The sequence below is a fragment of the Schistocerca serialis genome, chromosome 4 (assembly GCF_023864345.2).
Source record: "Schistocerca serialis cubense isolate TAMUIC-IGC-003099 chromosome 4, iqSchSeri2.2, whole genome shotgun sequence".
In the NCBI taxonomy this organism is placed as follows: domain Eukaryota; kingdom Metazoa; phylum Arthropoda; class Insecta; order Orthoptera; family Acrididae; genus Schistocerca; species Schistocerca serialis.
The window spans coordinates 195,703,398-195,729,075 of record NC_064641.1 but is presented as its reverse complement, the minus strand read 5'-3'; the positions used below and the strand labels follow the sequence as shown (position 1 = coordinate 195,729,075).

General features: G+C 41.9%; 1 protein-coding gene across 1 annotated transcript in view; it reads left to right on the top strand.

The window, feature by feature from the left end:
• The window catches only part of LOC126475297 (ATP-binding cassette sub-family G member 1), a 498,031-nt gene that overhangs the window by 376,431 nt on the left and 95,922 nt on the right, over nucleotides 1–25,678 (top strand). The window contains exon 7 of the mRNA XM_050103060.1: nucleotides 18,218–18,382. Coding sequence (XP_049959017.1) covers nucleotides 18,218–18,382 — 165 coding nt within the window. The remainder of the gene's footprint in view (nucleotides 1–18,217; nucleotides 18,383–25,678) is intronic.

Below are 25,678 nucleotides of genomic sequence, written 5' to 3'. Positions count from 1 at the left end.
TCATTAGTAAAAAAAGGATAATCAAACGGTCGCCAGCCCACTATATCAATGAATATCCAGAACACTAAGAATGGTAATGTCAAAGAAAATTAAGCAAATAATCACTGGCGTGGCAATAGAAGATTGTCACGCTTTTCCACAACACAGCAGTTCAAGCGAAAATAAATTAATAAGAAAGCACTGCGTTTGCAGTTACTTAACCCTTTCAGACCTGGTGGTCACAATTGTGTACATAAAGTTTGTTCGCTTATATTTCGCTGACAAGAAACGTCAGGTGCATCCATACCCACTGTGGACATTTGTGTATGTTTCTTTTAGCCATGCTCCAGCAGCTGCTGCTCTCTTGTGAGCAGTCTGTGAACCACATAGTAAAATATACTCTCTCATGTTGTCTCTCTGTGAGAAGCCATTACTCATTGACTTTATTGCTATTATAGTCACTTTGTGGGTTTTGTCTATGAATGTTTTGTGTGGTTTCCTTCTTTTGGAAACATTAGACGTTCTTTCAGTGGAATTTTCAGCAATTTCATTCAGTTCATATTTGTGTTATGTGTCAGGTAAGATTAATGTACAATTTGTGTACAACAGGTCCTTAATGGTGTAAAATAGGAAAAATAACCCAAAATGTGTCTCAGCTATATTTGCATGGCTATGGTAGTTATGTGTGGTAATTTTTCCATTAATTTCGGTACCAGCAGCAAGTAGGAGAACAAGTGACCTGCACATATGATTTTATTTTATATTGCTGGCTTTTGACTTACAAATATGGATCAGGAATATCTATCTGTGGAGAAAGATTGGGACTTGATTATGGACATAATTGAAAATGGTGGCGTTACTGACTTTAGTTTGAGTGGAGATGAGGATGACAGTGTACCACTTATTGAAAGGCAAGCTCCACAAATAGTAAAACGTTTTGGGGCAAATAACGTGGGCGTGAATGATGTCTGTAGAGACACCATATCTGAAGAGTGATGATGATGATGATGTAGAGGTGGTGAATGCTGATATGAACTTTTTATGCAATGAAAACAACCCAGAATTGCATAATCTGTGTGACAACATAATGATGACACCTAAAGAATCCATAAAATGGAAATGAAAGCCTCTAAGTACCATTGCAGAAACATACAAATCTCCAAATTATGAAGAATCTCTCTTGTGTTCTCCAATGCAGTACTAAAAAAGATATATACCAGATGATTTGTTCACTATGGCAGCACACACTCATATTTATGCATTACAATGAGGCAAATCCTCATTCAAGCAGACAACTCCTCAAGCACTAGAGATGCTATTTGGTTTGCATATATTGACTGGCACCTTGAAATTTCCCAGATTATGAATGTATTGGGATACAAGCCTGAAGGTAAATGTGTTTTGGGAAAACATGTCAAGAGACAGATTTTTAGAATTATGAACAAATTTACTCTTGATGAACAATCTGGAAAAGCCACCTGAAAATAAAGATAAATTTTACAAAGTCAGGCCAATTTACTCAGCCATTTGAAAACGCTGCAGTCAACTTCCTATAGAAGAGAATGTTAGTGTCAGTGAAGGAATTATTCCTTTCACTGGGAAGTTTTCTGCAAAGCAGAATGTCAGACAGAAACCAAGTCCATGGGGAATCAAAGTCTTCATGTGAAAAGAGTGGAATAGTGCATGAGTTTCTTTTGTATCAAGGTGCTACAACTGAACTAAATATTGCACACTGTAAAAAATTTGGGTTAGGTCCTGCTGTTGGTTTAGAATTTTCTGTTCCACTCTGAAAAAGTAAAGGTCATAAATTATACTTTGACAACTTCTTTTCACCTTATCACTTGTTTCAAGCTCTGAAATCTCAAGGCATCAGTGCAGCAGGTACTGTCCGTCAAAACAGATTTGGAAAGAACTTGCCTTTTTTAGATGATAAAACAATAATGAAACAATCCAGAGGTTACTGAAAGTAATCACTAGTGCTGATGACATTACCATGTGTAAGTGTTTAGACTATAGGACAGTTGTTTTGTGTTCAAAGTTTGTTGGTATAGGCTCAGTGGATGAAGTTGAGAGTTGGGACAAAAAACACCTTAAATGGGTGAAAGTAGAAAGACCTCAAATATTGAGAAGATATAATCATGCAATGGATCGTGTGGAATTATTTGATCAGTTTATAAGCTACTACAGAGTTTTCATCAGATCTCGAAAATGGCCTTTCCGTATGATTTTTCACGCTGTTGACTTTGCCAGCGTGCAGAGTTGGTTGGCATACAGACGAGATGCAGACAACCTGTCTATCCCAAAGAAGAAGCAAATGGACCTTCTTTCCTTTCGTATTAGGGTAGCAGATGGATTGATACTGTGCCAGAAGAAAGTGACTGAAAAGAAGAGGGGGCGTCTGTCTGATGAAGGACTGGCTTCAGACATGAGAGTCATGCCAAGAAAAAGAGGAGAATCATGACCAGCTACAGAGATACAGTTTGATTCCATTGACCATTTGCCTTTGCATGATGTAGGAGCTCCAAGTCACTGCAAATTTCCAAAATGTAAAGGGCGTTCTAGAATTCAGTGCAGAAAATGTAAAGTACAATTATGTCTACAAAAGGACAGAATTTTTTTTGCAGTTTCATACAAAACCTTAAAATCAGTGTTTTAATCATTGTTGTTTAAATAATAACTGTAATTTGGAATTATTTTTATTGTTTCTTCTGTTTTAAAGTGAAATAAAGAGTGGCATACTTGATCCACAGTGTTAACCTCCGTAATGTATGACATGAAGCTCGAGACCTGATGAACACAATTGTGTACGTTAAATATCTAGAAAATTAGAGATCATATGAAATTTTTTCTTAGAAAAATGTTGTCAGGAGACTCATCTGAATGTAAAAATTATGTCAGATATTTTTTTAATAAGTAAATAAAAAATCAGGTCTGAAAGGGTTAATCTGAAATAATAAATTTTGAAAGAAAAGTAAAATAAAGTTACTGGTTAAATAAATAACTGACTGTAACTGAAACTTTCTTACGTAAAAAAAATGATTTTTAGTAACCTCAACGTAACTTAATGCAAAATTTGGAAAAAGGCAAGCAATTTAATTGTAATTATTGAAAGATTGAATTAAATTTACTTTAAGCAAATGAGCAACTGATTTTACTTTTAACGTAAGAACAATTAGGTACATACCAAACCAGCAGAAGTCACGTGGTAAGCTAAGTACAGAATATATGAAATTACGCCCTCTTATTTTGTGTTGTATCTTTATTTATTAGTTTTTCCAATGAAATTTTATATTATTTTATATATTTTTATATTACTTTATATTACTTACAAATTCTGTAAGCCTCTGTTACGCAATACAAGAATGAACACTTACCGAGACCACAAAATTTAGAACTGAAACTGGTCATTAGCAAACAAACCAAATTGGCAGGAAATAGTTAATCAATTTTCGAACTTTCACGACACTTCGTGATTGCGTGGAAAGGAAAGGGACGCTGCTTGGTAATAATGTTTGGGACAATGACAACACAGGTGCCCTACAAGTTTTAACTATTGCAGATTATTGTTCAGGTTAGTCATACTTTGTGAAAGAAATGCCACTTGGTAACGCCTGTACAGTATTATTTATACGCTCTCAGTTAACAATCTCACGACGTTGTAGCTGTGTGGACGACGAAGAACGTAACCGACGACAATGCTGAGCTGCTGCTGTTGCTGCTGGTGATTGAGAACCACGAGTCGTCTCCAGAGCCACGGATACTTATGGGGACAGGAAACAGATAGAATTGCAGCTTCCCCCGCCTGTTCGCTGCTAGCGAGCTCTCAATACTCGGCCGGCCGAAGTGGCCGAGCGGTTCTAGGCGCTACAGTCTGGAACCGCGCGACCGCTACGGTCGCAGGTTCGAATCCTGCCACGGGCATAGATGTGTGTAATGTCCTTAGGTTGGTTGGGTTTAAGTAGTTCTAAGTTGTAGAGGACTGATGACCTCAGAAGTTAAGTCCCATAGTGTCCACATCCATTTTAACCATTTTTCTTAATACTCCAGAGTTAACGAGTTACGTGCGCCTGCACTTGCGCGATCATAGCTGCACACGGTATCTGCCCGAGCGCGCAACAAAGAATTCCGCACTCTTTCATGACTCAAGCTGCTCTGCTTCCTCTCTGCCTGCAGTGCGATAGAGACTCTCCGTACGCAAAGATAACCAACGGCACAGCTACTGCTATTTCATCGTTGCTATCGATACATGTTTTTTTTTTTAATTTTAAAGTTCCGTTGGCTATTACCCGGCAATTTACAATATTTACCTTACAATTACAACCAGTTACGTGCGTTCACATTAAAATCCACGGAGAAGAAATAAAAACTTTGAGGTTCGCCGATGACATTGTAATTCTGTCAGAGACAGTAAAGGACTTGGAAGAGCAGTTGAACGGAATGGACAGTGTCTTGAAAGGAGGGTATAAGATGAACATCAACAAATGCAAAACGAGGATAATGGAATGTAGTCGAATTAAGTCGGGTGATGCTGAGGGAATTAGATTAGGAAACGAGACACTTAAAGTAGTAAAGGAGTTTTGTTATTTGGGGAGCAAAATAACTGGTTGGGGGTTGTTTTGGGGAACGAGACCAGACAGCGAGGTCATCGGTCTCATCAGATTAGGGAAGGACGGGGAAGGAAGTCGGCCGTGCCCTTTGAAAGGAACCATCCCGGCATTTGCCTGGAGCGATTTAGGGAAATCACGGAAAACCTAAATCAGGATGGCCGGACGCGGGATTGAACTGTCGTCCTCCCGAATGCGAGTCCAGTGTAAATAACTGGTGATGGTCGAAGTAGAGAGGATATAAAATGTAGACTGGCAATGGCAAGGACTGCGTTTCTGAAGAAGAGAAATTTGTTAACATCGAGTATAGATTTAAGTGTCAGGAAGTCGTTTCTGAAAGTATTTGTATGGAATGTAGCCATGCATGGAAGTGAAACACGGACGATAAATAGTTCGGACAAGAAGAGAATAGAAGCTTTCGAAATGTGGTGCTACAGAAGAATGCTGAAGATTAGATGGGTAGATCACATAACTAATGAGGAGGTACTGAATAGAATCGGGGCGAAGAGGAGTTTGTGGCACAAATTGACTAGAAGAAGGGATCGGTTGGTAGGACATGTTCTGAGGCATCAAGGGATCACCAATTTAGTATTGGAGGGCAGCGTGGAGGGTAAAAATCGTAGAGGGAGACCAAGAGATGAATAGACTAAGCGGATTCAGAAGGATGTAGGCTGCAGTAGGTACTGGGAGATGAAGAAGCTTGCACAGGATAGAGTAGCATGGAGAGCTGCATCAAACCAATCTCAGGACTGAAGACCACAACAACAACAACAACAACAACAACAACAACATTTACGTTCACAAATAAATACACTATTACATCCATAACATATCAAATATAGTTTCTGTAATAAAGCTTACAGATTCAGAATTACAAGTGCAGTACAAATTATCAACGGATAGTAAATAGTGAAGAATCTGGATTATACAGAGAGTATGTTATCTGCATTCTCGGTGTTACGAGTTGCACGTCTATTCGCCCGCACACGTCTCCGCAGCCGTCGTTCATTGGTGTCATTTGTGGCCCATGGCGCACCACAGATGCCTCGGTGCCCGTTTTGGATAGCGCCATTTTGCCACGCACGGTATACCTTAATCACTAAAGTACTTCAAAATAGTTAAATAACTTTCACACATTGTTTGTACTCGAGTTCCAGTCTTCAGGCTGGAGTGAACCCTGCATATTTTTTTCTGTGTCATCAGTCTTGACTTGCTTGTTGCGGCCCGACGCGATTTCTTTTCCTTTATAGCCACACTTATGGACTGGTTTTAAAGACACATAGAAAATAAGATGAACTGAACACCGGTGAAACAAGGACACTGTACAACTTCTGTCTTGAATTATTTGATGAAGCATGCGGTAGCAAATGCCCACGGTTCAGTAAAAGCCTTCTGGTACAGGCATTTTGTAACCACTCAATGTCATTCAATACGATCACGACGACACCCCTCGATCGACGTTAACACTCGTGGTGCCACTCGCCTTCATACATGACAGTGGACGTTTGAAAATTCGTGACGCTAGCTCAATGGTCGTCAGTTGATTTAAATGTATTTCCCGGCGAACTCTTAATTTAATTGCTGCTACGGGGGTGAGGAGAAAGAACACATCCTGGTGATACCAGCATTATGCGTATTTAGATGTTCGATTAATCTGAATGGTTTGCAATGTTCCAGCGATTCTATTCGAACTCTATGCTGATGTACCGACAAGGACCATTTTCGCAGATAAACACGCAAGTACGTAATGGATGTTCAGTTTCTCAATATAGTTCGTCACACTCACATATTATACATACGCTGTAAGAACAATTTCATGCATTTACATTTTTGGTATCCCACAATATTGGTTGGCTAAATATTATGACGATATGTTGCATACAACTTCCCCAGATATTGATTATCATGTAGTCAAGACTACGTAATGAAGCCAAAATCGTGGATAAAATTGAAATGTAGTTTGTTTATTAACACGTCTCTTTTCACTAATTAAATATGAAATACGAATCGGGGTTGGAGGTGATGATCCTTAGTATTTTAGGTTCCCGTTAATTAATATCTGGTAGTTAATAAGCGAACTATTTTTTATGCTTGCGCGTTGTTTTGTATCAGTTACCCCCGCAACCGTCCAAGAATAAGATTCTATTAATGTTCCGCGCACACGCGTTTGACCATTTTATAAAATGCAGAATTACGTAAACTATAGCTTTCCGTTGCGCCCATCTTTCGTGGGTTCCACAACCATAATAGTTTCCCAAGAGTATTTTTCCCTGCTAACAAAAGTACAAAGTTCTAATTATGTTGTCGGATTCATTTTCACTCCACCCGACAATAAACGTCTCTGATCACTTCGTCACACGTAATGTATTTTAAACGTGCTTGAAGAGTCTTTAAATAATTCCTTAACGAATTTTGCAGTCACGTACCACTTTTTCATCGACTAGAACAATCGCGATAACTGAAGGTAGAGAGGTCAATAATGTGTTTCATGTTCTGTTATATGTATTAAAAAAACAAACGCACCCCAATATCTTTCTGTCCCGCTTGGTCTTTGCTACTTTGCTTTTTATTACTTTTCACTATATTGCTTCTTAGTAATACTGTGCAGTTATTAAAGTTTCGTATTACTTTCCTCTTTTTAATTCTTCCAAAATAAAGTCTATTTATCCCCCTTTTTAATTAATATGATGCTAATTGACACGCCTGCCCGCAAAGTACTGTTATAATTTTCAGCGTAAGACTTCTTGCTACCTCCCAAAGCAAAGGGAACTGATATCAGAACGAAAATCAGTTCAAAAAGGGAACAAAAATCTAGTCCTGCTGTGCCCTAACAACCCAAAAAGCGATTTTCACAAATACTTCCGGTCATGGGACAAATGTTAGAAAAATTATTTTTTTACCAAGGACACTACTTTGAAGGAGACAAAATGGCAATTTTCTCCGATACCTTACGTTTCCAGTTGCAGGGTCTGATCGGATACCTCACAGACAGATGTCCGAACTTAGAAGCATTGTGATTCTCTGAAATAGCAGTTGGTATCCCCCTGTTTATAAATGGTACGGACCTGAGGCGAAATTATCTAACACTACTCGGAATTCCAGCAAAAAAGCGACGTAAGACGACTGTAATTTAGGCGCTGGTAACACAGAGTCATCAGCCACATTACGTACAGCTGGCAAATAGCCTTCAAGTTGAAGCTGGGTCTTCACACAGAAACACTTATAATCTCATCACAACAGAATCGTAGCTTGTCGGTATAAAAAAGCTAGTCAAGAAAACCGCATCCGCTTCTCAAATGACGGAACTCAGCCAACAGATTCTACTTTAAGTCGTCGCATGACGCAATTATAGCGGACATAGACGTAATTTTGATACGCATTTATTCCTCAGACACATTTCATTGCTGTAGGTTTCGGCTACTGAAACAGTGAATTTCACAAATTGACATACCAACGCATTCAACGCTCCATGCCTCGTTGAGGAATATGCGTTGTCAAACGAGGTATGTGGGGGTAGCTTCTGTGAAGTTTGGAAGGCAGGAGATGAGGTACTGGCCGAAGAGAAGATGCGCTCGGGTAGCTCAGCGGGTAGAGCGCTTGCCAGCAAAAGTCAACGGTCCGAGATCCGGCACACAGTTTGTCTGCCATGAAGTTCCAAAATTTCAACATAGTGTGAGCAGATGAGTATGTTACAACGTTAGCGTGTAAATTGTAAATGATTGTCGTTAATGATTGACATACCAAATATTAAATGACTGTTGTGAGACTTTGTTTGATGAACGATGATTTAAAAAATACAGTTCAGTCACCCAGTTTTCGTCACGATATAATGCTTTATTGTAACAAAGTAGACGTAAGATATTTCGGAACTGAACAGCACCTAAATTCCTCAGAGTCCAGCTCCTTAGCTGAGGGGTCAGAGTAGATGGCTGCCATGCGGAGAACCCGGGTTCGATTCCAGGCACTGCGCAGGATATTTTCTCCGCGAGAGGGCTGGTACGGAGTGCACTCAGCCCCTTGTTGCCGACTGAGGAGCTGATTGAATGAGAAGTGGTGGCTCCAAGGTCTGGAAATTCGACAAAATGACTGGTAGATTTGTGTGTTGAAAACATGCTCCTCACACCGCATCCACATGACGCCGCAAGGCAGAGGATGACATCCCTTGGGCCTTCGAGGTCTCGACGAAAATTTCGTAAAGCCCTTAACTAGAGCCAAGAACTTCTGATATGAAAGGAGACCTGTTAAATTCTTTATTGATGCTGCAAGACAGCTGACGCTTGACCTAGTAACAGCCTTTTGCCAATATCTGGAGCGAGAAAAGGATCCTATGGGACTATGAATATGCACTGGATTCACCAGGCTTCAAGAAGCATTGGACGACATGAGCGTAGAACCGCAGAGTAATAGCAGTTATGTCAGTTTGTTGCCACGGTGCATGTATATTCGCATATGCTGACTATTTTGGAAACAGACCAGTTACTCTGTGATGTTGTTGTTATTGTTGTTATGGTCTTCAGTCCTGAGACTGGTTTGATGCAGCTCTCCATGCTACTCTATCCTGTGCAAGCTTCTTCATTTCCCAGTACGTACTGCAGCCTACATCCTTTTGAATCTGCTTAGTGTATTCATCTCTTGGTCTCCCTCTACGATTTTTACCCTCCACTCTGCCCTCCAATACTAAATTGGTGATCCCTTGATGCCTCAGAACATGTCCTACCAACCGATCCCTTCTTCTAGTCAATTTGTGCCACAAACTCCTCTTCCCCCCAATTCTATTCAGTACCTCCTCATTAGTTACCTGATCTACCCATCTAATCTTCAGCATTCTTCTGTAGCACCACATTTCGAAAGCTTCTATTCTCTTCTTGTCCAAACTATTTATCGTCCATGTTTCACTTCCATACATGGCTACACACCATACAAATACTTTCAGATACGACTTCCTGACACTTAAATCTATACTTGATGTTAACAAATTTCTCTTCTTCAGAAACGCTTACCTTGCCATTGCCAGTCTGCATTTTACATCCTCTCTACTTTGACCATCATCAGTTATTTTGCTCCCCAAATAGCAAAACTCCTTTACTACTTTAAGTGTCTCATTTCCCAATCTAATTCCCTCAGCATCACCCAACTTCCCCGACTACATTCCATTATCCTCGTTTTGCTTTTGTTGATGTTCTAATCAACACAAATGCAGTGACCATTATAACAGGCAAAAACTATACAAATAATATTGTTGCCGCGCTATTTGTGACTATACACTGATTATCAACAGTCCATCTCAAGCTTGGTACATTATGACGCAGCCAACAGCCAAGACACACTTTGATACTGGTCGTAAGTTCGAAACTGGTACAAACATAGAACAGTTCGCGCTTTTTTTTACTGCAATACGTTTTATTGTTCCAACTGCACTCAAGGAGCTGGCCGGAGTGGCCGAGCGGTTCTAGGCGCTACAGTCTGGAACCACGCGACCGCTACGGTCGCAGGTTCGAATCCTGCCTCGGGCATGGATGTGTGTTATGTTCTTAGGTTAGTTACATTTAAGTAGTTCTAAGTTCTAGAGGACTGATGACCTCAGCAGTTAAGTCCCATAGTGCTCAGAGCCATTTGAACCATTATGTTGCACTCAAAGTTATCTCCGCATAAATTAAGAACCATAAGCAACGCAGTCTGCAAACGTCGATCGAGTGACATCTCGCTCTTGTCGTTCGTGAGATCCAGAATGTTGTCAATAGCGGAGTCCAACTTCTGTACAAACAAAGCACGTAATAAAATATCGGACTTAGCATGTGAGTGTATTCAAATTTCTTAGCAAAGCAAAACAGTACAATCGACTGCTTCTAGTTCGAACCTCGAGAAATCGAACTTGTCGTAAAATCCATTGAGAAACGCTCGATAAATCAAAGTATTCCTGTGTTTCAGTATATTCGATAATTCTAAGCGATTTTCATGACAGATCGCTCTGCAAAGGCTTCGTCATTTGAAGTGAGCGACTGTTTAACACTCGGTTATTCGAGTTGCTTCACGAACTGTACTGATAACTAATTGAACTCCTCACGACACTTTTTTGTTTCCTCAACACTGTGTAACTTATTGCAGTATACAAATCAATTGCAAAAATGATTTTAAGCAAGTACAAGTATTTGACTTGGGTGCTGAAAAGAAGAAATTATTGAGGTCGGGATGTATGAAAATTTCGGGTTTCCGTCATCTACACCGTCGACAATCCTGAAATCGAAAGACAGTATTGCTAAAAAAGTATCATAAAGAGAGAGAAAGCGGATCCGGCAGGCTCCCACCTCTTGAATAATCACCTTAGCCAATGTAGAGGATAAGACTTGCCTGTCGCAGGCTATTGTATGCCACCCGCTGTTGGACAGGGAACTGAAGGGTTCGTCGCTAGTGAGCGGTGGTTCACAAACTTTAAAACAGGTACCAACTTTGGTTCTAGGTACATCCGTGAGTTGCTGACACAGCTTGCTATGTATATAAAATTGAATGAAATCAGTGTTTTCGAATATATTCTCGGTAATTTGTATGCCTTTGGTTTGAAATATTAAAATAAATAAAAAATAATTGAGTAGGTAAAAAATATTCCTTGTAAGTTAAGTAACATCTGTTATTTCATGCTTTCCTTCGTTAGGCAATACGTATGTTATCGAATTTACAGTATCCATTTTTTAACACACTCTTACATCAATTTCTTGCTGATTCCACCTTGATCAGTCAAACATTCAATCGAATTCACATTTATTCGAACCTTTCATTGGGTTCCTTAAAATCCTAATCATCAATAGTTGACTGCATAACATGGCGCTCGACGGTACACTATGTGATCAAAAGCATCCGGACACTCCTATGTAACGTGCAATTGATCACTAGTTGTCACGAGACGTAGACCCATCACTATAAAAGGAGGCAGGGAGTATTATGTAGTCATTAGAGGGGAACTAACAGCAGAAGGGGTCGGTCAGAGGAGTTCAGTGACTTAGAACGTGGCCTAATCCATCAGAGACATTTCAGTTCATCGAAACCTGCCCAAACCGACTGCTGATGATGTGACTGTGAATTGGAAACACGAACTAATCAGCACAGGTAAACCAACAACAGGCAGACCACATGTGCTGAAGGACAGAGACTGTCGACAACTGCGGAGGGGGCCGGCCGGTGTGGCCGTGCGGTTCTAGGCGCTTCAGGCTGGAACCGCATGACCGCTACGGTCGCAGGTTCGAATCCGGCCTCGGGCATGGATGTGTGTGATGTCCTCAGGGTAGTTAGGTTTAAGTAGTTCTAAGTTCTAGGGGACTGATGACCATAGATGTTAAGTCCCATAGTGCTCAGAGCCATTTGAACCATTTTTGAACTGCGGAGGGAAGTTATGGAAAAAGTCGAACGTAATTGGCGGAAGGAGTCATTCGTGAGTTACAAAGTTCTACTAGTAGTCCAGCTAGATACTGAGTTGAGAAAATAGGATACAATCACCTTGCAGCTTGTAACACTACGCTACTGCGCACGATACTTATTAAACCCTGTACTATGGTAAATTGACGGGCTTCACCTTATAAGAAAGGATTTTGGTGTATACACTCCTGGAAATGGAAAAAAGAACACATTGACACCGGTGTGTCAGACCCACCATACTTGCTCCGGACACTGCGAGAGGGCTGTACAAGCAATGATCACACGCACGGCACAGCGCACACACCAGGAACCGCGGTGTTGGCCGTCGAATGGCGCTAGCTGCACAGCATTTGTGCACCGCCGCCGTCAGTGTCAGACAGTTAGCCGTGGCATACGGAGCTCCATCGCAGTCTTTAACACTGGTAGCATGCCGCGACAGCGTGGACGTGAACCGTATGTGCAGTTGACGGACTTTGAGCGAGGGCGTATAGTGGGCATGCGGGAGGCCGGGTGGACGTACCGCCGAATTGCTCAACACGTGGGGCGTGAGGTCTCCACAGTACATCGATGTTGTCGCCAGTGGTCGGCGGAAGGTGCACGTGCCCGTCGACCTGGGACCGGACCGCAGCGACGCACGGATGCACGCCAAGGCCGTAGGATCCTACGCAGTGCCGTAGGGGACCGCACCGCCACTTCCCAGCAAATTAGGGACACTGTTGCTCCTGGGGTATCGGCGAGGACCATTCGCAACCGTCTCCATGAAGCTGGGCTACGGTCCCGCACACCGTTAGGCCGTCTTCCGCTCACGCCCCAACATCGTGCAGCCCGCCTCCAGTGGTGTCGCGACAGGCGTGAATGGAGGGACGCATGGAGACGTGTCGTCTTCAGCGATGAGAGTCACTTCTGCCTTGGCGCCAATGATGGTCGTATGCGTGTTTGGCGCCGTGCAGGTGAGCGCCACAATCAGGACTGCATACGACCGAGGCACACAGGGCCAACACCCGGCATCATGGTGTGGGGAGCGATCTCCTACACTGGCCGTACACCACTGGTGATCGTCGAGGGGACACTGAATAGTGCACGGTACATCCAAACCGTCATCGAACCCATCGTTCTACCATTCCTAGACCGGTAAGGGAACTTGCTGTTCCAACAGGACAATGCACGTCCGCATGTATTCCGTGCCACCCAACGTGCTCTAGAAGGTGTAAGTCAACTACCCTGGCCAGCAAGATCTCCGGATCTGTCCCCCATTGAGCATGTTTGGGACTGGATGAAGCGTCGTCTCACGCGGTCTGCACGTCCAGCACGAACGCTGGTCCAACTGAGGCGCCAGGTGGAAATGGCATGGCAAGCCGTTCCACAGGACTACATCCAGCATCTCCACGATCGTCTCCATGGGAGAATAGCAGCCTGCATTGCTGCGAAAGGTGGATATACACTGTACTAGTGCCGACATTGTGCATGCTCTGTTGCCTGTGTCTATGTGCCTGTGGTTCTGTCAGTGCGATCATGTGATGTATCTGACCCCAGGAATGTGTCAATAAAGTTTCCCCTTCCTGGGACAATGAATTCACGGTGTTCTTATTTCAATTTCCAGGAGTGTATGTTGACCGCGTGTACCTGAATGGAGGCAAAATCAGACTTCCACCCACTCAGTAACAACAATGATACGTCAAGCAAGTCTGAAGTGCAACTGCACGTTAGTATGGACAAGAAACAACACAGCAGATGCTACCAAATTGTTAATAATACGGTCGCCAGCCTAATTAGGCATTAACTGAGTTTCTTCCCAGTACAAGTTGATGTACGTTCATACAAAACAACACGTAATAGCACTGCATAATATGATAAATTTTAGAACCAGAAAATCTACTGAACTAATAATTTCACTTTCTGTACTAATATGGACAAGCCAAAAATACACAACAATACACTATAATGTTTACTACGAACTTCGTACTGTCTATTGATCTGATTAAAATCGGGCATAGGTCATCCTAGAATTAGCACTTTCGAAACACACATACAATGTCAATTTTGAAAAAGGTAAAACACTAATAAATTTTTTGGTTTTATATTGACTTTAACTTTGCTGGTCAAATCAGTTCATTACACTTCAGAATTTAAATGAATAGAAAAGAAAAGGGTGGGGGGGGGGGGCCTGAAATTGTTATGATCACTATACTGAAATTTTGGTTATTTAAATCATTAAGCACTCAAGATTTCCAATATATGATTTACTACTCTTTTTGTCTTATTTCTTGCTCATTTAACTACCATTATTTTTGTCTCAAATTAATTAAACTTCATTACTAAACCACTTTCAAAATTATCTTCCAACTTTGTGAGACCTATATTGTTCGTTTATTATTTCATTAACAACAAAATTCTTTAAACATCATTCTAACTTAGATTGGTCTGCCGGTAATTATTATTAACATAAACTCTAAATCTTCATCTCGGGACACTCGGATTGCACAACATGTGGAAAGGACCCTGTCTAGGTTAGTGATGAGGATAATTAAATGATGGGACAGTTCTGGTAAAAGTTAAGTTGTTATTGAACAGTCAGGAACAAAAGTAACACTGGTCCACACGAATACAGTACTAAAAGTTTCAACCTGTTCGTATCGATGCGGCGGTTGGCGGGCGGCGAGATGGCGAGGCGCAGAGCACACATACTATCACAGCTATGGCTCTTAATGTATCGGCACTTTACTTCTTCATAGCGTCGCAATATTTTTCCATTTAGTGCCTATAGAATTTTGCCATGCTGTATAGTCGTCGGAAACGGCACATCCGAGGCTCAACGAAATCACGTTTTCCAGGAGAGCCTCCTCGATCCAGAACGTGTTACTCAGACCGATGCCCAACTCCGACTACTACCGCTGAGACCGTTGTGCCGTTCCGCGCCCGCGTGCATTTTCCCGCCCTCGCCTGCCATCCACCTTTTACCGCTCCCCTACAGACAGGGTATTCACCCGAGGTTTTGCATTCTACATATCCTAATACATTGCCTACGTATGGACCAGACGCACAAGTACAACTTTAACATCTTACAAAAGTTTCAACATTTCTCACATTTCCATTTTGTTATAATATTGCTTGAAATTTGACATAAATATTAATATTCGCATCGAAAATTGTTTACAGTTTCTTTAACATAATGACATGAAAAGAAAAAAGAAATGAAATCAGAACATCGCTTACACTAATTTATCGAAAATCAGAAGAAAAAATTATTATATGCACAATAGAATAGCGTTGGTGTTACAAGCTCCTCGTAAGACACACATTTCTGTACTCAATGATAAGCGACTCTTGAGGTGGTGCAAAGAGCAACGCCAGTGGACAATGGATGACTGGAAACGAGCGATTTGTTTAAACTATCGTTTTGGCAAACGATTTTGGGTTTGGAGAATGTACCTGCCGTTACGCGTAGTGCCAACAGTGACCTACGGAGGAAGTGGTGTTAAGGTATGGGGTGTTTTTCATGGTTAGGGAATTGTCCACCTATTGCGCCTAATAAAAGGCTAAACCTGGAAGGATAAGAACACATTTTATAGCATTGTGTACTGCGAACATTAGAGCGACATCTAGGAGGCGATGACCATAACAGCATGATAGTGCGCTCTGTCGTCGTATAACATCTGTGAGTCAATGATCTGTGGGATACCCCAGAGTCCCGAAGTGAACCCAGGGGAACACAGTCAGGATGACGAAGAACGTCGACTTCACTCCATACCCCGGGATCCAACCTTCTGTTTTCGACTGCTGAGACACCTCACTGAAAGTGTCCGTAACAGAGTTCGAGCCGTCATAAAGGAGAAGAGTGGACACACCTTGTGTCAGTGTCCACCAACAGCTGTCCGTAAAATTTTGATCACATGGCGTATATCATAGTCCATTACGTCATTTCTGGATATAGGCGCTTTTCAGACGCCTTAATGCATTACCGTCTCCTAATCTTCCGAATCCATGTTGCTCCTAGACATTTCTCAACATCGTTTAACTATCTTCCATTATGCCACCCGTTTGATGTTTCCTTCTTCCCTCGCATTCACCACAAATTTTCTTTGCGCAATCTACCTTCTATTCGTCTGGTTGCATGCCTGTCCCATCTGATTCGTTGCAGCCTTTCTGTCCATTCTATTCCGTGATCCTCTTGTTTTCTCCCTTGTCTCTCATCTCAGTTCACGACTTGCGCCTGTCCATAATACGCTCACCAACCTTCAATTACTGATCAGTTTTAGCATTAGAAGTAATTTCATTATTTCATTTCATTTCATTAACAGTACACAGTAACCCACCGCCTTGAAATGTAAGGTGGGTCGTATGCTTCTGAATCTAATAGCAAAGACTTCTCATTGTTACAGTCTTATTGGTATACAGTTGTTAATGCTTTTTTAAATAATATAAAGAACAGTAATGCATACTGAATCTAAACTTTCCCTTTCATATACATTAGATGATTCTGATCTGAAAAATCGGTTTGCTTTGCAAACAGCATGCAGAGCCATATTTACTCTGCGCACTTATTTCTTTTTTTCTCCATCTTGTCCAGCTGTTCTAAACACAAAAACACATCTATTGTACCCATAACTTAATAAGTACAGTATTCTTTTTGATTCTTTGATTTTGTATTATGTTCAAACTCTTCATTCCCTCAGATCACACAAGTAGACCTTTGTTCATTTTTTCAGTAAACAGGCGTATTTTTCCGCTTATAGACGGCTGGACTGCGAGTTCTTTTTGGTACAGCAGGGCACAGAACCTTGAAAAGAACGATTCATTAGTTAGTTTGCAGCCGGTCGTACGCAGAAAATAGTTACATTCACAAATATCAGAGGTTTGTGAATAGTTATTATTCCTAAATATTAGACTGAGAATCTGTGTCGTTTTCCTGACTTTCGCTAACTATTCTAGATGTTGAGAATTAGTTCGGCTCTGTATAAATTTTGTTCATTACTATGAAATAACACATTTACTGAAGGTCCTCGTACGTGGACCCCAGATCATAGTGAATATTTCAATTATTCTTCGATAATGGAATAGTAAAATAACCGTTCTTTCTACACTAAACAGCAACGCATGAAATAATTACTGACTGGGAATTAAAAACTCGTTTTACTGACAGCAACGTGGGGCTATCTGATTGGGTAGATGACGAATTCTCGTTTTTGGGTGAAAATTATCCTGCTGAGCTGGGTTAAACTGAAAGGAAAACAACGAGAAAGTTAAGATGTCGTGCCAGTAGCTAGGAGAAGAGGACGTCCTTGTACAGTGAATTCCTCTGACGGTAAATATGTGGATGATGTAGAAAATGTGAATAAAAGCTCAAGAAGAGTTGTGTTGCAACCGATTTCAGAAGCTAGTTTTTACAATGCTGATCAACTACCAACATTTTTTGAGGCAGGGAATGCCTCAAAATGCAGGAAACCTGGCTACAGTTTCAAGACAACAGACATGTCCGTAAAATGTGGAATGCATTTGTGTATTGTGAAGAATAATTGTTTTGAAGCTTACCATAACATACAGTTTTATTTAGCGGTAGTATCAAATTATTCCTTGCCATACATTATTGCATGACTACTATCTTCTTGCATTTGTGACGTTTTCCCTGTATTGGAAATCGTGTATTTCAGAAATATTAACATACATTAATAATTATATTTGTTGTGTGCATTACGATATGCAGTTTACTGCTTCGAATAAAATACATTTATTGCTGAATAAAATGTTTTTATTGAAGGAAGCAAAGACTAGTACTTTTCACGATAAGTGAGACTCCTAGTCCACATATATGCACCTCCATTTATGGCTTACTGAATCATCAAAAGTATTTCATTTGCATTTGTGTCGTGCTTGTTTATCAGTTTGCTGGAAAATATGAAAAAAAGAAATCCTGATAATTCCGCTCTGTCTCAGGAATGAAGAGGTTAGGGATGAATGGATATTAAAAAAAAAAAAAAAAAAAAACCGTAATTCCCCTCATAGATGTCATTTGGAAAAGCAGGTGTATGAAATGTTTCGTCATAGCTACTAAACTACTAATCTTAGGAATTGTACGTTGTGCTGAAGTGACATCCCGTATGTAGAGAAAGATACAGTACACAAGAAGAAATGGTGCACGGTGAGCGTGAGCTTTCCTGCAAGTAATGGCAAATCTATCTGTATAGGTGCAACGAGCAAGTGTTAAGTCCGCACTCCCGCTTGTGTTGCAGTGGTGGAGATGCTGGAAGTTCCCGACGAAGAGGGCGCGCTTGTCTTGGAGCGACTGTGTGCAGCCATCGACAACGGCCGCAACCGGTGGCAGCTCCCACTACCCGTCACTGCAGGTGACGAGTACGGTAACTCCCAGGTAGCCAACGTCTTCGCTGCGGCTCCAGGTAAGACACAGAGCCTACCCTGTTATGTAAACGGTTATTCGTAAGTATCTCCATGTCTTCATCAGACGACTGCGCGAAAACTACAAATCATATAGAAAAACGACACTTCTCACCAGGAAAATACTCGGGCTCGAACAAACACAAATACACCAAAATCGTGTGAGAAATAATGTAAAGGTCTCTTATTGCACTAGTGATACTCCCGCATCTGCAAAACTCTGCAGTCGTCCGTTAGAGGCCTCTGCGTATGCCATGCCGCATTGCACACTGACCTGCCGGTACGCCAGTCGGGACCAGTAGGAACGGTGTAGTGTGCCTCTGAAGTTGCGTTTTGTGACATTATTTGTGTATTGAAGCGTCAGATGGCTCGGCGATTGGTAATCAATCCTGCTAATGTATTGCGATTCGTTGAGATGAAGTTACGAAGAACCCTTCTTCGTGAAGATGGTACTGGTGTAGAAGACGAATCATTCGCATGTTTTCTGGTATCTATTATAGTGCAGAAATATGAGCATAAGTTAGAGACAGATACTGTTGTAACACTAACACATAATGATGATGATAGGGATGATAATGACGAACAACTCATTGCAAACGGTAGTGCTACGGCAAGTGCGGGAAGAGGCGATGGAAGCAGTGACAGTGAATACCAACCGTCTCCCAAGAAGAAGGCTAAAGTTGCAAGTATGATCACGGCGTTTGATGACAACACACTGGAGAACATGTACGATGATTATTACGTAAGAGGTTTCGACACATACGACAAGCTTCTGGAAAGATACCCTAAACTGAAGTCTAAAAGCAATATTAAAAACATACTGGATTACGTGACAAAGAAAAGAGAAGGAAATACAGTTTTCAAAGGAAATCGTACACTGCTGTTCAAGACAATCAAGGAGAGTGTAATGGCGAAATTCGAAGAAGCGCGAGAATGCGGTTCCGCCGTTCATTATTGGCATTTACACCATTGGGCATTGGACGTAGCCAGAAATCTCGGGTATACAAACTTTACAGCTTCACTAGGATTTATTACTAATTTGAAAAAGGAGTTTAGGATAACATCACGCCGTATCACTATGCTCCAAGCACGAAAAGATAAGGATGACAAAAGAAGAGCTCATTGAAAGAGCTCAAACGTTTGTTGCTGACGTCAATGAGCATATCACGAGAGAAAACATCGATATTAGTTCTGTATGGAACTGTGATCAGAATCAATTCAACTATTAACTTTCTTGTGACAGAACACTATCCATGAAAGGGGAGAGAAACACTGTCGCGATGTTGCAATCAGTTAACTGTGCAACACATAGTTACGCGATCGATGTTGCTATATCAATGGACGGACGATTGGTAGACAAACTCTATATTTGCTTCAAAGAATCCAGTAGAAAGTTTGGATCCCGCATGTCAAGGGAAATAGAAACACGGTGCCCTCCAAATGTCGTCGTCGATGCAAGTGTGAGTGGGAAGATGACGAAACATCTGAAGACGTTTTTTCTGTAAGCTATGAATCCACATTTGTCGAGAAAGTCAATAGTACTTTGTGACTCCTGGTCTGGACATAAAGATGGACGAGTACTACTGGAAGCATCTGGCGGAAAACATGTAGATTTAAAAATCATTCCGCCTAAAACTACAAAAAATGCAGAACCTCTGGATGTGTATTTCTTCAGGCAATGTAAAATATATGCCAAGAGAATAACAGACTTCATTAAACTACGTTTCAGTAATATGCAGCCGAAATTGCACGACAGATTCTTTATCATTAATATGCATTCTGTCATTTACAATCAGTTATCTGCGGGAGTATACAGACCAATGCTTCGTTACGCTGGCTACGATATTGGTGAACCAGTGAACAACTTCAAAAGTGTCATTGACTTGGCCTCCAACACTGATATTATAGAATGTGCAAAACGCCATGCGATCAACTTGCATTTATTCACTGTGCGTTTTGCAGTCATTCGTATTGCTCGGAGCATTTTATTGACATACCGCATTTACATTTATAATTAAGATTGCTGCATTGCGTATGGCGTCTACAATTACATCTACAGTGATATCTAGAGCATGACTGCAGAGTTTTGCAGGAAAACGACACCCACCAGCACATTCAGAGGTACACAATGGTCCTGTAACCAAACGTTCACACAGATCTGTTTGCTCGAGCCCAACTACCTTCCTGGTTAGTGAACTTAGGATCTCTCCAGGTTTTGAACTCACATTCAGGTGCTCAATATGGGCACCGTTAGTGACACGGCAAACGCATCTTCATTGGTGGAAAAAAAAATCGCAACAGCAAGGAGAAGTGTGGTGGTAGGCGTGTTTCTACATCTACAAAGATGATGTTTATTCAAATTCGTGAGAGCCGCATAAGAGTAGCGCTACCACTGCCAATATAAGGGTCCGCATCAGGTTAGCTTTAAATACCCGCTGTAGCGGTCATGAGCGTTAGTTACGTTTGAGGTCAGACGTGATGAGTTGATGTTAGTCAAGAATGCCTTTAAGCCGACAAAGACGCCATTATCAGCACAACACTGATTTTGAACGAGGTCGTGTGACAGGTTTACGAGAAGCTGAATGTTTCTTCAGCGATATTGCAAAAAGACTTGGCAGGGATGTAGCCACTGTACATGATTACTGACAGCCGTGTTCACTAGAATGTACGGTAGCAATAAGACCGCTCTTTGGAAGGCCACGTGGCACTAATGCGAGGGAGACCATCGTGTTCGCCACATGTCTCTGGCGCATCGTACTGCATCGGCAGCAGCAATTTGAACAGCACTTGGCACCACAGTGACACTACGAACTGTTACAGATCGGCTACTTAACCGACAGCTCCCAGCCAGATGCCATGTAGCGTGCATTCCACTGACCCCCAAACCACCGTCATATGCGTCTTCGGTGCTATCAAACGAGATCTCATTGCAGACCAGTGTCCAGATATGCTGTGTTTTCCGATGAAAGTTGGTTCTGCCTCGGTGCCATTGATGGTCGTGTGTTGGTTAGAATAAGACCAGCCGAGAGCCAGCAAATGACCAGTCTGCATACGCTGGACGTACACCTGGAGTTACGGTTTGGCGTCAGATTTCGTACGACAGCAGGAACACTCTCGTGGTATCCCACTCACCCTGACTGCAAAATTTGTACGTCAGTCTGGTAATTCCACCTCTTGTGCTGACATTCGTGAACAGTATTCCGTGGGATGTTTTCCAGCGAGATAACGCTCGGACACATAAGAGCTGTTCTTAACTAAAACAGAACACCGTCACGTTCTCTTGGTCTGTTCGATCACCAAGTCTGCCTCCAATCAAGCACACATGAAACATCATCGGACGACAATTCCAGCTTCATCCACATCCAGCATTAACCGCCCTGCGTTGACCGACAAAGTGTGAAAAACATAGATCTCCATCCGACAAACTGACATCTGGAGAGCACAATGCATGGACGTTTCCATGCTTGCATTCAACACACTGGCGGTTACACCGGTTATTAATGTATCACCATTTCACATATGCAGTGGCTTATTTCGCCGCTTACATTAAGCTGTGAACTTGCAATGTTGATCACTTAAATATTTTACCAAGACCAATGTATTCATGAAATTTCATTACTATACATTAATTATTTTTTAACTAAACAAACACTGTTAATGGTCTTTTTACACAATTTTATTTTTACTATTGTTGTTGTTGTGGTCTTCAGTCCTGAGACTGGTTTGATGCAGCTCTCCATGCCACTCTATGCTGTGAAAGCTTCTTCATCTCCCAGTACCTACTGCAGCCTACATCCTTCTGAATCTGCTTAGCGTATTCGTCTCTTGGTCTCCCTCTACGATTTTTACCCTCCACACTGCCCTCCAGTACTAAATTGGTGAGCCCCTGATGCCTCAGAACATGTCCTACCAACCGACCTCTTCTTCTAGTCAAGTTGTGCCACAAACTCCTCTTCTCGCCAATTCTATTCAATACCTCCTCATTAGTTATGTGATCTACCCATCTAATCTTCAGCATTCTTCTGCAGCACCACATTTCGAAAGCTTCTATCCCCCTCTTGTCTAAACTATTTATCGTCCATGTTTCACTTCCATACATGGCTACACTCCATACAAATACTTTCAGTAACGACTTCCAGACACTTAAATCAATACGCGATGTTAACAAATTTCTCTTCTTCAGAAATGCTTTCCTTGCCATTGCCGGTCTACATTTTATATCCTCTCTACTTCGACCATCATTAGTTATTTTGCTCCCCAAATAGCAAAACTCCTTTACTACTTTAAGTGTCTCATTTCCTAATCTAATTCCCTCAGCATCACCCGACTTCATTCGAATATATTCCATTATCCGCGTTTTGCTTTTGTTGATGTTCATCTTATACCCTCCTTTCAAGACACTGTCCATTCCGTTCAACTGCCCTTCCAAGTCCTTTGCTGTCTCTGACAGAATTTGCACAAAAAAATGGTTCAAAATGGCTCTGAGCACTATGAGACTTAACATCTGAGGTCATCAGTCCCCTAGAACGTAGAACTACTTAAACCTAACTAACCTAAGGACGACACACACAGCCATGCCCGAGGTAGGATTCGAACCTGCGACCGTAGAGGTCGCACGGTTCCAGACTGAAGCGCCTAGAACCGCTCGGCCACTCAGGCCGGCTATATTGCACAACCTAGGTCTTTGACGTAACTAGGTTGTGCAATAATAGTAATAACAAAATTGTGAAACATGGCCAAAAACAGTGTTTGTTTAGTTAATTTACAATGTTGCACCAATTAACCACAGTTGATTCAATTAAAATAATTGTGTTTTGCTGACGCGATTTTCTTGCGTCATTGCATGTGCATGTAATTCATCGGAGTCGCTGCTGCGACTGGCCTGGGCGTCACAACAGTCCGCTTTGGAATCTGTTCATTGGGTTGCCTATCTGCAGGCATTAATTCGGCCTCGATACGGAGTGTACGATTTATCTATATTTTCTGACGCATCTGCCCCCTAATGATGAGCTCTGCAACTATCCCACGGAGCTTGTGACGAATGGAAACTTCGAGAGAAGTTATATCTACTTATATGTATCTATTTAGGGTTCCGTTCCTCAATAGGTAAAAAAGGAACCGTTATAGGTTCACTGTCTTTCTGTCTGTATGTTAAGACACCTTTTTCCAGGAACGCGTATACATACAAAGCTGACATGTATGACACATACTAAGGTCTATGATCAGTCGGCGGTGTATAAAACGCAATCAAAAGATAAGGCCATTTATGTCACTTATTTTGGTACAAACTCATGAAACCTGAAAATACTCAAGGTTTTATGGTACAGACAGAGGAAAAATTCGAATAATGTTGCTTTGTAATTATATCATACGAAAAAAATTGATTTGTTGACCGTCTATCTGTCTGTGTGTCTGTCTGGTTAGACCCCTTTTCTGAGGATGGGATAGACTATCAAGTTGAAAGTACGTACTAATGTCTATGGCCCCTCGCTGGTGTAAAAAAGTTGAGCCTCTAAGTCAATGCAGTCAAAATAGGATCATTTAAGTCACACATTTTGAGACTCGCAAACTCATTCCTTAAAAGTTATAGGGTACTTCCCGTTGACCTAGAATCATGAAATTCGGCAAGAAGCACGGTTTCAAAGTACAAGTAAAGGAAAGATTAGAAAATACACTACTGGCCATTAAAATTACTACACCACGAAGATGACGTGCTACAGACGCGCAATTTAACCGACAGGGAGAAGATGCTGTGATATGCAAATGATTAGCTTTTCAGAGCATTCGCACAAGGTTGGCGTGCTGACATGAGGAAAGTTTCCAATCGATTTCTCATACACAAACAGCAGTTGACCGGCGTTGCCTGGTGAACGTTATGATGCCTCGTGTAAGGAGGAGAAATGCGTACCATCACGTTTCCGACTTTGATAAAGGTCGGATTGTAGCCTATCGCGATTGCAGTTTATCGTATCGCGACATTGCTGCTCGCGTTGGTCGAGATCCAATGACTGTTAGCAGAATATGGAAACGGTGGGTTCAGGAGGGTAATACGGAACGCCGCGCTGGATCCCAACGGCCTCGTATCACTAGCAGTCGAGATGACAGGCATCTTATCCGCATGGCTGTAACGGATCGTGCAGCCACGTCTCAACCACTGAGTCAACAGACGGGGACGTTTGCAAGACAACAACCATCTGCACGAACAGTTCGACGACGTTTGCAGCAGCATGGACTATCAGCTCGGAGACCATGGCTGCGGTTACCCTTGACGCTGCATCACAGACAGGAGCGCCTGCGATGGTGTACTCATCGACGAACCTGGGTGCACGAATGGCAAAAAGTCATTTTTTCGGATGAATCCAGGTTCTGTTTACAGCATCATGATGGTCGCATCCGTGTTTGGCGACATGGCGGTGAACGCACATTGGAAGAGTGTATTCGTCATCGCCATACGGCGTATCACCCGGCGTGATGGTATGGGGTGCCATGCGTTACACATCTCGGTCACCTCTTGTTCGTATTGACAGCACTTTGAACTGTGGACGTTAAATTTCTGATGTGTTACGACCCGTGGCTCTACCCTTCATTCGATCCCTGCGAAATCTTACATTTCAGGAGGATAATGCACGACCGCACGTTACAGGTCCTGTACGGGCCTTTCTGGATACAGAAAATGTTCGAGTGCTGCCGTGGCCAGCACATTCTCCAGATCTCTCACCAATTGAAAACGTCTGGTCAATGGTGGCCGAGCAACTTGCTCGTCACAATACGCCAGTCACTACTCTTAATGAACTGTGGTATCGTGTTGAAGCTGCATGGGCAGCTGTACCTGTACATGCCATCCAAGCTCTGTTTGACTCAATGCCTAGGTGTATCAAGGCCGTTATTACGGCCAGAGCTGGTTGTTCTGGGTACTTATTTCTTAGGATCTATGCACCCAAACTGCATTAAAATGTAATCACATGTCAGTTCTAGTATATTATATTTGTCCAATGAATACCCGTTTATCATCTGCATTTCTTCTTGATGTAGCAATTTTAATGGCCAGTAGTGTAGTTAATCTGAGCTTACATCACAGGTAAAAATATACCTATTTTCATTATCCTCGAAAGTCACGGAATTCCAAGGACCAATATCTTGTCAATATTATGGTCGACAGTAGGCAAAAATCGTCGAGTTCTCGATTCCTGGGATGGAAGATATATCTATATACATAATTAAGTTTTTTTAAATTTTGTACGGAATCAGCGCAAGTGTGGCCAATCTTTTTGTCCTTTCCACACAATCGTCTTGTGAAG